The following is a 17,172-nucleotide window of genomic DNA, read 5'->3' as shown; positions in this document are numbered from 1 at the left end:
CGGTGTCCAGTCACTGGTTTCTCAGATAGGCAACCTCGAGCCAAGGAATACCAGTGCGCTCGGTATAGACAGTCCATCTACTGTATGCACGGCTCGTCTCGGGTTAATAAACGAGGCCTCCTCGACCCTCCGCTGCGCGGCGGACAGGGTCGAGGTTACCTGGACGAGACGTTCAGAAAAACAAGCCTTTCGGCGACTAGATCGACGCTGGCCCCACTTTTAAATACAATGCACAGGTAAACAAGGCCGAAGATTTTTCACTAGTTTGATTTTGCCCCCCCCCCCGAGAGCCAAGCTCGCTACGCTCCTGCCGATCGTAGTGGAACCTGCATGAAGTGGACTCGTAGAACTCGTATACTAGATATACCAGAAAAAAGAGGAAGAATAAGAGCACATGTTTCGGTCGTTTTCATGAATAAGAATTAATACGGAGAAAAGACATTACTGACACGACTTTTGCCTCAGTTCATTCTTTTATTCACATTTGATATCATTTGTACATTTTTCATTGAACTCTATACTATAATCACTGCTATCGATATTGTGCAGGGTTGGGACATTAGATAGTGTGCTACAGCAACCCACACTATACGTCTGCCAATGACCTACCAACACCGTGTAACTGTGTTTTGAGTAAGCGAATATATATCATAACTCACGAGACTAGCTAGAACAAACATAGGCCTATAATTAGCTGCCAACAGGGCCGGGCGACAGGGCCAACAGATGCGACAACCATAACAAATCCTAGGCGTGTTTATCACAGTTAAAGTCAACGTTACATTTCCCAACCAGTTGGTGTCAATTGCTGTTAAAGGAGACGCCCTATTCTATTCAGTATCATATATATAAATTGTTTTCATGTGACGACCCATCACCGAACTGCCTGCATTTGATAGCCTGTGCAAACTTAGATGTATATTCAGAGTCCCTTTACTTTTTAGAGGCATTCGAAATTTGGCTTCAATAATGCCTCAACATCCTGTATAAGGCTGTACACACTCCTTGCAGCTCACAAGTAAAACAAACTTATACTTTTATCAGTATACGAGGCCAAGTAAATTGATTAACCTGGAACAACCAAAAAACAAAACTTACATCAGGGTACTACTAATCAAATATGTACATATGTATCTTTGCAACTAACAGTAGCTTGGCCGAGTTTTATTGTGCGACACCCTCACATCAATCATTTACACCTAATTGAGAATAAATCCCTATTTACAAGCAAATCAATTGTTATCTATGGTCAGTGCAGAGATACAGAGATATATACATGCTTATACATTGTATAACTACATAGCACACTTGATTGTTTCCAAGGACAGAACCGAATCCCGGTTTCCTTCTCCGTTTATAAATGGCGCAGTACGAGGTTGATTTCTCCAGATCGTTCGCAAAACTACCGGTCTTCCTCTCTACCGGTATGCTGAGATCTAATACTAATACCACAGGAAGACCAATTAGTAATTACCTAAAACATCACAGTTGACAGTAGATATAAACTTCGTCTCCACCAAATTTGCATTACTATCGGGAGACGGGCATAGACGTTACTGCGCTATGTCCGTTGAAAGTCGCAGTGCCCCTTGGCTGAGTTAACAGCCCCGATTTTGTGTATCTGATGATCACATTTTAGTCTCAAACGTGTAGACCGCACTGAATGATGGATTCTCGAATGTATTCCCTGAGAGTTTTGCCTCTAGATTATGATGTGTTGCTTCGACGTTGTTCTCATCCTGGCACTCCTTGTACTGCGCCACCTTGTGGGCTGGACCCCAGTCAGCACTTGGCTTCAGCAGGTGACGTAGTTTCTGAAAAAGATTGGCGACATGAAAACCTCTGCTGACTTCAGCTTATCAAAGGACTCTAGGTATAAAAGTGGTAGTTCCACCATTGCCGAAGTTGGGCTTGGAGCATTAGATTACTCGCCTTTTGAAGGCATCGCCAGACCAGAATGCTACGTATTGGACTGAGTAATAATATGAAAGGGATCCTAGAACTCTGGAGAGATACGGCAGGGAATAGTACTAATCTCCTCGGGTACTGAACTTCCACATCGGTATATCTGACATTTGTCATGTTCACATCGCAAATGAGGGCAGTTTCAAACCTTACTTGAATAAACCCCATGTCCTTTGGGGCGTAATATATCTTGATGCCCGCCATGACCGGTAGCGCCACCACTGGAGCCAATGCCATCAACCAGCCTATCAGGTTCGCCCAGAGGGGATACTCATAGGTGCCATATTCGATTGGTTTATATTGCACCCAATTGAAGATCAACAGGAACTGGAACAGAACGTACGTACATGTAAGTTAGTTTGGTTTTGACATATACATTGTGTATATTTCATTTCAAGACAGTTTTAGTTATCGAATTGAGAACCATCTGAGGACAACGTTCAACGACTGGCTGTTTGTAGATGTGACATTGAGAACCATTCACAGATTGAATGTTAGGGTTGTGAATGCAAACGGATGCGGTGTTTCACGTGGGAGAGACCGTTCGAGGCAGGCATTGCTGCTGGCGAGGTGATTATCCAAGGAAGAGTGTCAGCTGCCGGATATTCGAAGAAACATGTATGTTCTTCCTCATGTAAAAGGAGCTCCTAGCAAATGCGGTTCTCCAGACTACTTTCAGTGACCCCTGTTACTTACACATAAAGTAGCTGGACTGAGGAACTGCCAGAATGCCACGAAGAACTTATGCCAGATCCAACTCCTCCTCCCAATCATATCCTCGATGTCTCCAAGGAAGCGCTCGGCGCCATACACCCAGCCGATGATGATCGACTCCAACATGGCAATTAGGAAGACGGACCAGCTCGCGGCGTATGTGTCCATTAACTGAAGCATGTAAATACCACCCTGGAATGGAGAAGAAGAGAACAACCTATATAGTGTTCATGTGTTATATAGAATACGTACTAGGATGCTGATGATCCCGCTTCGTTCCCGTCAAGTGACCAAAGGTTTGCATGTTTACTTCATGATCACTTCTCAAAAGAGTGAAAGACATGTGCTGCAAACTGCAAATGGATGGACCACCATTAAGTGCTCAGGTCGCTCAAACATTAAACAACTTGCAAGTCATCTCTTGAACCAATCTGCAATTCTAATATTTCTCCACGAATGCCAAGAAGAATAGCAACATGCGAACTACACAACTTACCTTCGTGCATATCATCAAACCTCCAATGTATCCGATACAGCTCATACCAAGCACAACGAAAGTCTTCTTTTCCCGCCAGTTTGGAAAGCGATCAAGAGCTGCTGTGGTAACTGTTTCTAGCAAGGCAAACTGCAAAGAAGGAATAGTTCATAGACAAAGGATACTAGCTTGGAATATTGTTTTACTTTGAGCTCATGTCATCCTGAACATGACGTCCCTAAACCTTGGCATGCAGATCTTGCCAAATTGCGTTCACTATAAAATGAGGCACTAAGTCTTTTGATCAGCAGCCATGTGGCCGACGACAAAGTTTATCAACGACCCAGGAATTGATGCTGGTAATCTCACCATTCAAAGGAAGATTCAAAGCATTCCTCTGGTATTCGATCAAGACCAAGACTGACTTGTTTCCACTCCAGGCTTGGCTTGTGCATCAGGGATAACAGGCTGTGGACATCTGGCGCCATAAAGGCCAAAGCCTACAATGGAGCTCGATGGTATGAGCAGGGCCTCTACACTTACCTGACTGTCCAAGCCTAGTGTCAGTAACATGAAAAAGAATAAGAAGGACCATAGCGGCGAGATGGGCAGTCTGGTCACAACCTCGGGATAGACAATGAATGCCAAACCAGCACCTGTGCAACAAAGAAGAACGTTTCAGCTCAGAGGAACGAACTGCCCTATATCATAAATTTGAATCTCAATGTGGCTTGATAGAAGAAATTTGCAAACCAATGCTGCCCTTTGAAATGTCAGAAGAAATCCTAATCAAATGGTACAATTCTGCAGCAGTTGCATGATTCACATGAATTGATATGGTGCACAGTTCAAACTACAATATGGTACCTCAGTGTCCATTTTCAAAATATCTTCAAATACAAACATACCTTGGTCGACCACGTCACCGACATCCTTTCCCAACTCCTGAGCAAGGTATCCAACAATAGAAAATATCACAAAGCCGGCAAATATACTGGTGGTAATGTTGCTGATGGCAACAATCAGTGTATCTCTGCAAGGGAAAACGTATTGGTGAACGGTTTCACTGATTTTGGGCTTGCCCAAAACTACTTTCAATGACTGGTCTCTGGTATAGGTTTCCACCAGAGGCACTATGAGGGTCGCAAGTATCCGCAGTTTACGAGAGCTGGACGTGTCCAGGACAGAGAAGAAGTGACAAGGCCAGGGATTGACTCTGACTCTTCTCCCGATGAGTATACAATGAGAGGACCAAACGTGGAGCTGTGGTTTCCAGCAACCTTTTGCTTATGAGCAGATCAACATTCAAACACGAAAGAATTGTGAACCTCAACTTTAAGCCAGTAGACATTGTGGCTGATGGTAAAGATCAACGTCTTTAGATGTCTTGTGAATAGAGTATGTAGTCAAAGCCATTCCCAAATGCTGTAGCGCAAATGAAGGACATGATAATCATAACTGTTCTTGTTGTTGAATTGAGGGGCATTCCGAAGATGAATGTTCTGGTTTTCAACTGACTGACATTGAGAGGACTATTGTTGTAGTTGTCCTTTACTTCGACGATAATGTACTTACTTGAAGCAGTTGTTATGGTATTTGTTGTAACTGGCCAAAGTGATAAGCCCTCCCCAAGCTGGGGATAAGGAGAAGAAGATTTGAACAGCAGCATCGCCCCACACCTAAAAGAGAGAGATACATAGTATCAACGATCGAATAAAGATTGGGGTTTCTGACACATGTGTGACCAAGTTGTGCACACCATGCAGCTATCACATAAATCCCGTGTAACTTTCATTGATGTTACCGGCCATACACTGCTGCTGGTAGTGTTAACTAACTATCATGGGCTGCCGCAGATTCACCCAACTGGCACCTCTCTATGCGCTGGTTCTGTCGCAAAATCACAGGTTCCACTCCCAGTAGAAGGGAGAAAACCATCTATTTTCAAGCGTGGAGAAAGACAATGTAGGGTACGTAAAGTCTTATTTACGTAGCCGGTAATCAAACCAGGTGATCTTGTCCTTCAACTCTTTGAAGAGAAGTTACCAGACAAACCTTGTGGTTCACTCTGCTGTAGGCTACGCCGTGACATAACTTCATTAAGGTAGAACGGCTTACCTTCGCTTTATAAAGCCTTGAGAAGTCTGGCGTCAGGTAGTAGATGATGCCGTTCATCGCCCCAGGTAAGGTGACACCCCGAAAAAACAGGATAATGAGCACCACATAGGGGAACAGAGCGGTGAAATACACAACCTGAAACGAGATGGACAGTCAGGTTGGTAGCAACAGCCTGTAACACTAATCCCACCACTAGACGTGAGACTGTCAGAACCATGATGACTTTGTCAGGTTAACAGGGCCATAGCTATAGCCCCTCTCACCCTCCAGGCACACCGTTTGCACTTCTCAGTGTGCCAGTCCGTTCCCGAGCACTCGATGCCAAGACGAGGATATGGAATCTTGATTTTGCGGGCTCCTTCCCTGTGGATTAGAGCTCCTCTTCGCAAGAACTGGACTCAGTCACAACAGCATACTACCATCATCACAGAGGAGATAGTTGCCAATCGACTCTCCATCCCTGAGTCAGTTCCTTCTCTATAGACAGCACTTTTCCCGAGGATTTGTGTGTGGGCTCTGTATGATGAAGAGGAAGAGACAGACGTAAGGTCTAGAGCTGTTGTTGGACCCGTCAGTTTTACATAGTGGAGCCCTTCCCTGAATATTCTTACCTTTCCCGAGGACTGGACGCCTCGACTTAGACACAGAAAGACGATCAACCAAGCAAGAAGGAGACAGAGGGCTAACTGCCACTTTATCCCTCCCATCTCGTGCATACCAGCTGACTTGGACAACACGTAATTCCTGAAGATAGGAGAGAACTACAGTTGATATAACATAGCTATACATTGGCTTCTTGTCATTCCTGCCGTTAGCAGGCGAAAAGGGGTGGAAACTAATGGTAGATGTCTTAACACCTAAGCACGAGAAGTGTCAAATGATGGAGCGTGGGTGAACTACTTTGCTAATGGGACTCTGGTTCCTGACACATGCAAAGGGCAAGTAAGCGAGTGGTATCAATCTCTTGGTATAAGAAAATAATTTTGCACAGCTGCTGCCACAGGATAGATGCAACCAGTTCCTTCACTTTCGAAGTTGTTGTAAATGAAAAGGAATGGGTTATTAGCTTTGAGAGTGTTATGACACGGTTCTGCGCTCCAAGGAATGTTTGATAGTTTCGACATGGTTCTAACTGTCCCCTTAATGTGTATTGATATCCTTAATATCTGATGCTTAATCCTGTGAACTCACTCGAAATATTCCTCTGCAGGTGGCCTCTTGGTCATATTAATGACCAACTGTTGGATATCAAGGGTGGAAGTGGAAGCCATTGTCTCATTGTAGCACGTCCTGTTGTAATAGATTCCAGTCTCGTTATAATCCTTGTGGCAAGCATCTGCGTCTTTGTAGGAGTAACAATCTGGAAGATGAAGAGCATCAGAGGTTTATTCCTAAAGGTTTGTGAGACGTAAGTTAAAAGTACTTGCAACTGGTGGGAATGCCAGGGCGAGCAAAAGACCCCATCAAGGGAGAAACCTGAGAAGCTTGCGATTGACATCAATAATACCAAATTGTTGCCCGGCAGGCAAAAACGCTCCTCCCACCTTGGAGGATTTGAATTCTCCCGGGCACTACAGTTTCTGCTGGGTCTCGCTTCAGGGCAATATTGCTGCACAGGGGTGGGGTGATCAGATAAGCACAGAAGACGACACTGCAGTACTGCCTGACTCAAGCTTATCAATGAGGACCAAACTCTTTTGCTTTTTCATCCTGTATTGAAAATACAGGAATCTTCATTGACTATTCCCATCTTTCAGTATTTCCATCACCATGGAAACAGTGCCGGTATATCCGGAACTAATCCCAAATTGGATTTCTTCTCTTTTGCTACAGTGTACCGGTACGCTTTATTTTCTCCATAATGTTCATGTCTTGCTGTAACTAGCTGTGTAATTAAGCCAGGGATCTAGGAATGGAACTCGATCTCGCTGAAGAATCGTCTTCCCGCATTGACCTCTTATGATGAGAGGTTGCAGGTTATTGAGCTGGGATGGGAGTGGTGGTGGTAGGAGGGGGGGGGGGGATAAGGCTTACCCAGTGTGCTCCACTCTGGTTTGCAGGTCTCCCACGGCAATTCACTCGTGAATGAAGCGAACATATAGAACAAGGTCCACGCAATAATCATGTTGTAATACAGGGCCACGATGCCTGAGATTATCACCATACCATAACCAAGGCCTGAAAAGTTAAGGCATATTTCTCCAGCAGCACTGATGAAGACGTGTCTTTGAACATCGACAATGAATTTGTTTTAGTTGTCTAATCCAGGCTCATCAACTAAATGACTGTCTCGAGGAAATCGATAAACCATTTACTCCTTTGTCAGATGATTATCTATGGGCAGAGCATAATGAAATCTCTCAGCTGCGGGCTATAAATGTTTACCCGATAGTGTAATGATTAGTTTGATGAACCGGGTGAGCTGATCAGTGGAATTGATACAGCATTCATAAGACTTACCAGAGAAAAGAGGACAGAATTTCCCAAATATTGCTATAGGTCCAAGACTGGCGTACTGTCCGAAAGCCAACTCCATAAACATAAGGGGCATTCCGACCAGCAGCAGCATCAAGAGGAACGGAATGAGAAAGGCGCCTGAAGGCAGAACAGAATGGTGTTGGATCAGATACATAGGTTATTATCAACTCCCCCTGAAGGATGGGTGGCTTTCGTGAAAACTTTGTAAGTATGTTTGAGCAGAATCAGATAATCATAAACCGCGGCAGGAACTAATTTGCTCAGCTGCGTGGTTATTGATCTCTCATACCTCAAACGGAAAACGGCCAAGGAATCATTTGTGACTGGCATCTCCAAATACCCCGAGTGAATGGTCTTTTGAGGATAGACCATCACCAGCAAGTGTTACTCATGATTGGTCAGTATCATACGAGAGCAACACTACGCTAGATACAGATGTGACTTTCGATTCTTTTTAATTGATTTTGTATCAAAGACCGGACTGATCGGCCGGGGCAGATCGACCAACAACATAGAGAGTTCCTTGTTGCTATAGTGCTGGATTCCAACAGTGAGTTGATGTCTCACAAGAACATAACCCGCATGAATCCAAGGATGAACAACACCCTTTATATTCATTGGAATTACCTACCACCACCATTACTGTATGCCAGGTAAGGAAATCTCCAAACATTCCCCAATCCGACGGAATATCCTAACAGCGACAGAAGGAAGTCGAATTTCCCCGACCAGTTGCCTCTTTGGTTGGCTCCGTCCACGTCTGCCCCTGTTGCCTCCATGTCGTCGAACATGCCGAGCGGGGCCCGGCTGTCCGTGCTGCTGAAGAGACGGGCATCGTTCTGCAGGAAGTGAGAGGAAACATGCATCAGTGATAGTATAGGTATAAAGGACTCATTCGTTGAGCTTCTTGGAGTGGAAATCAGAAGGTAAACATGCCTCAGCGGTCAGCTTCTTCTCCTGTAACATAGTCCATCTTCTTCGATACTAACGGTGCTTTCTTCCCTGGATGCAAACATATTTTTGATGGAACATACCATTTATTTTTTATTAAGGTTCTTGCCTTTCACCCCAACACCACAGACTGGAAGAACATTGGTGTTCACGCGATTACGCGTAAGAGCTTTCTGAACAACTAATCCCATCTATATTCTCCTTCAAGCTTCCCCGCAAGAGTCTCAATGCTATTGCAAACATGTTCCCAGGAGCACTGGGAATTACACACATTCCAATGAAGCTCTTATCATTCGGGAGAGGATGGAATATGCAACAGTGAGGACATGTTCCTCATAGAACCCAAAGTTTCTTTTCTTGAACCAAAGCTTCAATCGAACGTTAACTTCAAAGCTTCAATCGAACGGTGCTAGCTAGGTTCTGGTAGGGGATGGGTTCGACGAGATACGATATTCTATACCGGTCATGTGAATTAGACGCAGGTATTATCATTGATTCACAACAACACGGAGGTTGAATTTTGTTCTTCCATCCATGTCAATATCAAGGACTGAGGTCAGAAACATCAGAACACACCGCTGTCTTTTCCATCTATTTTATACACATGTCGTGTCCATGACCGTGCTATTTTTAAGGTTGACCCGTTTTTTACATCTTTCCGTCCACTGCTGTATCATCAAACCCCAGGCAAGATCTCACTACCACTCACCCATCATGTTTCTCGCAAAGAGATCTGACAATCACAGCCGGTAGGTACTGTTCTTGAGATTTGGTAATTGGATATGGAAATTTCTGGATGTGGGGTACCCGGGTCTGTGTGTTGCCGCAAGAAAACTCACGAAGTAGATTCATCTCATTTTAGAGAAACCTATTGCAGATATCACAAGTGTTACTTCGTTAAAAGAACAGAGAGGGTTTAACGAACAGCTCCATTATTGACGGAGTGCAATGTGAAATGAATTAGACTGGCGATATACCCCAAGAGACATTATAAGAACGCTGGCAGCAGAGCATGATGAGAATTTGAAATGACCGAGTGTATTGATTATCAGGCGAGTCTATAAGCCGAGCAATCGAATGATGCCACTGATCTTATTCTGACGTGCGCTGACCTCCACCTGGGGATTTCCTCATGTAGCTTTTGGTAAGACCCTCTACCGTATTGGCAGTGGCCAATCTGCTGTTGTCGGGACAGTCCACTTCCAAGTTAAACACAATCTGAATTCATGGGATCCCCAGATGAGACCACTGTTACATCTATAGTTCTTGTTCTCCAGTGAGAGTTCTTTGTGAAGGGCGAAAATACAACTCTAATGGCGATGGCACTGTCCGTTTGTTTCATACTGACTACTTGTATCAGCTAATTCATCCCGATGAAAATCGGTTTAATTTAAAGAGGAGGAATGATGTAACAACGTTTTTTGGTCAAGACGTTGAAAATGATGAGAATGATGATGGGTTAAAGGTTTATATGTGAAGAAACACAAAATGACATACAGAAGTACATAAAAAACGACGCCAGTGCTGGTTACAGCAATGTAATTCCACAGTAACCGGATTCCTCCAGTACAAACACTCTCCGCCAGATATTTGGTGGGCGTTCCCACAGAAACTCGTAATTATCACGTTTGGGCTTTGGGGACTTAGTCGCCCACTAACCACATTGCTATCGACATTCTGCTCGGTATACTCCAGCTTATAACAAATGGGTGACGGAATAAAGTAGGAATGCAAAGCAGGAAAATTTTGGTTAAACATCTTCTTCGTAAGGAATTGCCGTGTTTTTCGTAGCTCCTTCTGGAATTGCATTGTATCACGACGAGATACACCACAATCTCTGAAGAAATAACTAAAAAGGCGCATATTACATAGTTTGCATTGCGGTAATACCGACGTTCTCTTGCCATCATTCGGCTGCTGCCTTACTCTGGAAAGCGACACGTCTGCCTGCTTGGTGATCGATCGTGCCAAATCAATTACAGGACACCACCAGTTTTGACCGAACATCAAATTATAGATTACACAAGAGTGATCACACGATGATCCCGCCTTGGAGGAGATAGTGATACTGTTCAGGCATGTCTGGAAATCAACCCAACGAAGTGCACAGCAAGCGCTGGAGAGAAATACAGACATTGTCATTATGGGAAAAAAACAGAAAATAGAATTAGATAACAAACATGAAAATATTTTGATTAGTTAAGTTTGTTTTTAAGATATAAGTTTTTGGATAAGGTATATAAAAACGCAGTTGCATGTCGTTAAGAAAATCAGCAGTATTTTTCGGTTACATAAATGATGTTGTTTAAGGCAAAGCTAGTGCATCACTCAAAAGAAAACTACCGTGATTTCACACTCTCCACCGTCGAACCTTTTTCCAAAACTGCCAAGATTTTCTACGGCTTGGTTTCTTACGAGCCGGAACAACACCTTCCTTTTCTACAGTGATCTTGTCCACGTCAACAAGTCCGGTGGGTACGTCATTAGATTGGGGGTCTGTGTCATTGCCAGATATTAAGGAAACTTGAATCCCCGGTTCCGTTTCTTTATTTTCCGTGTTTGACTAAAACAAGTAGAGCATCAAGGGAAATAATTAGTTCAGTAGGAAATGCATGCAGTGCCAAGCAAAACGATGAAACTGAAAAAGCAAGGCAAAGAAAATACTGAAAATCAAGAGGACTGTAGGCAGGTTATTGCATACTATATATCGTGTTATCTATACTCTCAGGACACCTACTGATTCCGTCTCAATACAAGTTCAATTTTCGGCAATGGTGCATTTGATTAATGCATATCAGCTCGGAGGTTTTGACAAAAACCAAAGCCAATTACTTCAAAGTACTTTGAAGTACCGTACTGGGTTTCAGTAAGAGCCTTTAGTGAGAATCCAGTTCGCCTATCAGCGTCAATCGGACATGAATCTGTAAGAAAGGCACAGTTGAAAAAGCATCACTGGTACATTCAGTCGCCTACATGTAGAACTTAAATCGAATTAGGGTTTTCTGTTCATTTGAAACCTTAATGACAGCATTACCGAACTGTCAATATAGCGACAGGTATCTCCACACAGTTGATTGATTGAAGGTGGCAGAATCGGTGATGCACTGCTATAAGACATACTGGAGGCCGGGACTGGAAGAGGTAACACAAAGTACTTGAGACATGTCACTGATTGAGTCTGGTTGAAGCGTGCCATTGGTTCGAGATGTGTTGGGAGGCGAGATGGGTTCTGAGCTGACATATTCGGTTCCGGGTGATGTCTTCGAGCAAAGCAAGGCATCTGTAGCGTTGCTATGAAATTCCAGAGGCAGAAACACCAGGAAAGGCTATTCTCGGAATAGGTACAGTAAAACTATCTAGCTTTTTGACAATTCCACCGACTTTTAAACGACCACACCGATACTTTTCCAACCCTGACCAACTAGTCTTAATCACTTCCTCAGCATACATTTTATGACTTCCTGTCGAAATGGCCAACAAGGAGATGTCATTACTGCTTCTTTGGCGGGCACGGGAAAAGAAGTCCACATCTTGAACATCTCTGCCGGCAAGCACAATCTCAACTAGTTACAAGACCAGTTAATAGCTGAGGGCTGAATTGGTGAAGGCAGGCACGCATGCTACTAAATAATCCAGCTTGCTAATTGTTACACCGGCGGCAATTAGATATCGCCATGATGTTGATTGGCTTTCCAATCTTCCAATGCATTTAATAGGTATAGGTCAGAGAACGATGATGCAGAGGGTTACAGACATAAAATAACACATACAACCTCATGTTTTTGCCGTTAATATCATTTCCTGCACACTGGACATAGGTTTTAAGCCACAGAAAACATCCACTGACTGCGATATGATGAAAGAGAAGGGACAATGGTGCTACTCGACTGTGTTTGAGATGTGGTGCCCATTAGCTGATCAAAGGCTTACAATTGACCACAGCCACTTGGTAAAGTTCACCATGCGTTAAAATGCTATGGTATTCTGGCTGGCTTGATTATGGAAGGGAATCAGGCTATTTGGCCGTTGGTTTGCAGTGAAAGCCAAAGGAAAGAGCATCTCATCAGAGTAATGGAGGATTTTACCATGAACCATGTGCAGTCGACTGATGATGATGATGACGACGACGACTCAGAGCATCAAATGAACGACGGTCATCTTACAATAAAATAAAACATCCGGGACTATTGCCCCCACTGGCCTTCATCCTTCTCCTTGCCCCAACGCCTCTAGCTCTCAAACTGATATTGGCCGCTTCAAAAATACTTGTCCACTAGCGTTCTACTCGTCCATAAACCAGCTGTGGCATTGATCGATAGATACCTGAATCCTGATCTTGTAATAAAGGCCAGATCAAGTATAACGACTTTGACGGGTGTATCGATACATACAGATGACTGCTCCGGTGTCATCTGAATCGGTGACGAGGAAACGCAGCAATAAGGCCGAGTATATACATAGACTATATATGTGTAGGAAAGCAAGATATTCGGTTGCAGAGGGCCAGTAAAGTAGGAGATAGGACGTAAGAGATTGGCTTATCTCTTCTAACAGGCCTTCCAAAGCAGTCATGGTGGTATAAAGGGACGGTTTGCGTGTTTTCAGTCCGCGGACGAGAAGACAACTTGACCTTTATGATAACAGCCACGTGGGTGGAGCATCTCCCTTTCCATTCGACTGAAGTGTTATCTCACACTAACTTGATTTGTAAAACAACAGCTGGCGGCGGATGGATATAAAGTACCAAAGATCGTTTTTCAAGATTTGCTTCATATTGTTCATGCAGTCAGAATGTTATGATAATACAAATCATTCCTTCACTTCAAGGTCAAGGCCTTGGGGTCAATGCTAAATAGGTCAATCGTAGCCTGCAGTAGCTCATGAACTACTCGGGGGTTCGGCCTACATATTCGTTCCTTGGGGACTCATTTCAAAAGAGGGGATAGGCAGGAACAATCTCGTCCCTCGAATTTCTGACTTCAAAGTAAACGCTGTTCTGTAGTCAGTAAGGTTACTACGATCAAAGGCAGACAACAATCCATATTAATTGGAAGGTCAAGGGGCAAGTTTTCTATTTGGGTTTCTCAAATATGACAGAGCAGACTTGGCAGAATGATGTCATCGTTAGGGTCTAACCAATGGAGGTGTAGATATCGTTAAAGCGTTTTGAAAATGTTAAGGAATTTTACATTCGACACGTTTGGCAGGTTACCGCCGTACCATCATGAAGATGTACCGCTGCAACGAGGCGAAATCGACAGTCCTGGTCTGACATTACATCGGCATCCATTCAAACTTCACAATAACCATGGCAACACGCCAAGTCAAGTTAGACTGATACTTTAATCTGATCGGTTGGGTAATATTTCAATGGCATGTAAAAGATATGAGCCGATTTTGTCAGCAAAATCGATAATATATCGTATGTCTCGTCGGCATCAGCTTTAAAACAAACATTATAGACAATTTCTTTTACCAATATCTTACTATATACGGTGTCAGTATTATTAATATCAAGCATAGATTCTCTTAATCTAGGCTTGCCATTATTGCTAATAGCTAATAGATATATCGATACATCGGACTAATCTTTCGAAATGTACAGAGCCTACTCTCGCAATACAATTTATAGGCGGTGTTTGTTCTTTGACATTTTGGGTTCAGTACGTTTCTTGAACAGTTGGCCTCATGCAATAAGCATATAAAATCAATACTTCTTTGAGAACTTTGAATCAGCGTCGCAGTCGCCAGAAGCTCGAACGAAGTTTCCGAAGTTTGCATCCGCTTACGCCTGCGAATGGCTCAGTATACATTTGGTTACTACTGGTTGTCTTGGTTAATATTTGAGAATGCGCATGCATAACCGGAAACAAAGTTTTTTTAGAATTCTGGCTCTCCTGTCAACCGCGCGTTTCAAAACCCCCAAAGACGTATTACATGTACACGCCAACGCGGATGGAATTCCATCAACTAAGATTGTGCAGTTTATATATGTCCACCATTGGTGCAAAACGCAAAAACTGCTAGACCAACTTATGCGAATCGTTATTGAATTCAAAGGAAATATCGATCTGCCTTTATCATTAAAACGGAAATGAAAGAAAGCGGGGACTCAGTATACGCCACATGCAATTAACTAAATTTAGATATCTGAATGGGTTAGTGATAGATGATGATGACGAAGGTGGCTGGCGACCGAACTATCGAAAGTTGGTGGCTGACTTTAAAGAGATGATCAGATCATTCAATGGGGAACATAGACGATGGCCATCATGCGCTGACTTCTGGTGAGGCATTTGGAGTTAATTCTCGAACTGATCAGTAGATTAATTAACACTAAACTTAACACAACATATCATTAGAGCCTACATACATCAAACAACATTGAGATTGATACTGAACATGCTTTCCTACCGAGGTGTTGACCTCCAAATCATGCACGTTATCCAAATCATCCTTGTGACTATGTCTATCCACAAGCTCAAAGATAAGCGACTGTCCTCTTTGAGACATCACAGACTAGTGTTTGTAAACAAACCCAATGACGTCACTATACCGCTTAAAAATTCCATAATCCTGCAGCAGAGAGTATTTCAAAGTCACAAGATGAAGTCATGTGACTATGACAGGTCGAATTCTCAACGGTTCATCCGCCAATTTGACTCTGTCTCCCGTTCCTCTCTTGAGGGATGCTAATGGCACGGACTGGAACTATTTCCTCTCGATGAGGATGAGGCGCCCCTTGCCAGTAAACCAATATTGTGACACACACAGGCTCCTTTCATCCTCAGGCTCATATCTGTATCTCGAAGGCGGAGCGGTTCTGTATCAATGAAGCGGCGCAGGTGGGAGGATGGCGCATTGATCAGAACCAAACCAAATCAATAACATTGATTGTTGTGGCTGCCTCTGCCAACAACATTCTCCACCAAACCTCGTTCCCGGGCTCTCAGTAATCTTATTTAGCATCTTAAAAGAAAAACTTCGCTCCGAGATCGGAATGTCCCTTAAAAAGCGTTGGGGACTCTCTGATTTGACTGATTGGATTAGATGCTAGCGTTGAGCAAATCATAATTCCGCGAGGAACTTCAAGCGCTGAAGACTTGGGGGCGACCCTGAGGTTTAGATAACCATGGGTACCGTCTCAAATGACTATGGCGTTACCTATATCCTCAAATACATGGTTTATTCTCAATGACACTAGCTACCGCAGCTTATACCATAGCTGGGACAAAGATGTGTACCTAGAAAAATGGTCATGATTATAGCCTACATGAGCTCCAACACGCTGAGTCAGTCTTCTAACTTTGGAGTCCGAGAGAATTAATCTCCATTTTCTCCGTCATAGTTTCGCTGGCTTCGTCTTGGCTAATCGAAGCCTGATAGACGCGGGAGCCCGGCCAAGAAAAGCTTAGACAGCTACTCAATAACAGGACTGGTATTTTGATCGGATAAACTCAAAGCAATCAACCTCGTTTCCAGACCCCACTCTCAGTTTTACTACTAAGCATGCATATAGTATTAGCATTCGGATATATAATTCAGCCGGAATATCAAATTGTTCCTGAAACTGAGGTTGTAAAAAGCTCTGGAAAAGTTTTCCTGACGTCATGCGATATTTGAGCGGATTCCGAGCGCGTGAGAAGACTAGCGTTGAGGATTGTTGGTGCACTCTCTTGACCTAAACACACAAAAAATTCCAGTGTTCATATATTCAAGACTATTACTTCACTGCTCTTTCTCAGTGATAATTTGCGATTTTTTGTTCCCCCATTCATTGGATTGCTCCTCACACTCAACTTACAAACAGGTAACACCATCTGCTGATTGCAAATGTTGATTTAGATACTCACCATGTCTGGGGAAAGCATGTCTCCTTGGCTTATCTTGCCGCTCATCACTCACGTCACCCACCTCTTCAGCAGTTTTGGGTTAGACCCTCTTTGGATAAGTATGCTATCTGAAGCGGAACATTGGAAGTTGGTGAGAAGGACATGACCGTTTTCGGCATAGCGAAATAAGAGGTAGCATAACGGGAATGTCCATTGTTCATACGTCAGCTGCGAAATATATAGCATTGCAAAATCTCCTTACCTCGTGTTCACTGTATGTCGCCGACGCAGTTCTTCTCACCAATATCATGAAAGAAATTAAGTTCGTTTGAGTACAACAGCCAGCAAGTTTACTTCTAACTATTTCACTGTTCCGTTGTAAAGTTGAATCTGAATTATTAATGCTTGCTTTTCATTTTAGAACTTTTGGAGGTATGTTGGAGGTGTGAGGCAATGGGACAATCTGATTGGTTGAGAGGGGGTAATATGGTTTGAACGCCAGCCAGAAACTTTGAGAAGTTCAGGGAGCCACAGAAAAACGCCGATCCATTCTGGTGCCCATGGTAAATAGCACCGACCTGCAACATGCTACTCAGCAGTTTTGCTCCAAAGGGGGACAAGGTCACATTGAAACATTGA

The 17,172-nt window shown here is 43.5% G+C and overlaps 1 protein-coding gene across 3 annotated transcripts; it reads right to left on the bottom strand.

The window, feature by feature from the left end:
* Positions 1–459: 459 nt before the first annotated feature.
* LOC135492150 (sodium- and chloride-dependent glycine transporter 2-like) lies at positions 460–16,835 on the bottom strand. 3 transcript variants are annotated; one of them, XM_064778364.1, is made up of 15 exons: positions 16,796–16,835; positions 16,555–16,661; positions 8,382–8,589; positions 7,733–7,867; positions 7,307–7,450; positions 6,464–6,632; positions 5,884–6,016; positions 5,273–5,407; positions 4,730–4,833; positions 4,063–4,187; positions 3,698–3,810; positions 3,176–3,304; positions 2,662–2,871; positions 2,119–2,292; positions 460–1,814 (listed from the first exon to the last, which is right to left on the bottom strand). In XM_064778364.1, the coding sequence occupies exons 2-15, from the start codon at positions 16,597–16,599 to the stop codon at positions 1,629–1,631; spliced, it is 2,010 nt and encodes a 669-aa protein (XP_064634434.1). In that variant the 5' UTR covers positions 16,600–16,661; positions 16,796–16,835; the 3' UTR covers positions 460–1,628. The 3 variants fall into 3 exon arrangements, with proteins under 3 accessions (XP_064634434.1, XP_064634433.1, XP_064634435.1); XM_064778363.1 differs by lacking the exons at positions 16,555–16,661; positions 16,796–16,835 and adding an exon at positions 15,116–15,588; XM_064778365.1 differs by lacking the exons at positions 16,555–16,661; positions 16,796–16,835 and adding an exon at positions 9,411–9,908.
* Positions 16,836–17,172: the final 337 nt, after the last annotated feature.

This window comes from Lineus longissimus, chromosome 8 (genome assembly GCF_910592395.1).
Source record: "Lineus longissimus chromosome 8, tnLinLong1.2, whole genome shotgun sequence".
NCBI classification, from domain to species: Eukaryota; Metazoa; Nemertea; class Pilidiophora; order Heteronemertea; family Lineidae; genus Lineus; species Lineus longissimus.
Note: the sequence above shows the minus strand (reverse complement) of the source record. Positions and strands in the feature narration are given on the sequence as shown.

Coding starts and splice junctions, on each gene's coding strand:
- LOC135492150 (XM_064778363.1), bottom strand. CDS start 15,214: ATGTCTCAAAGAGGACAGTCGCTTATCTTTGAGCTTGTGGATAGACAT. Junction 5,408..5,883: donor GCGTCCAGTCCTCGGGAAAG/GTAAGAATATTC, acceptor ATCTCGTTTCAG/GTTGTGTATTTCACCGCTCT. Junction 3,811..4,062: donor CGGTGACGTGGTCGACCAAG/GTATGTTTGTAT, acceptor TTTGTTGCACAG/GTGCTGGTTTGGCATTCATT.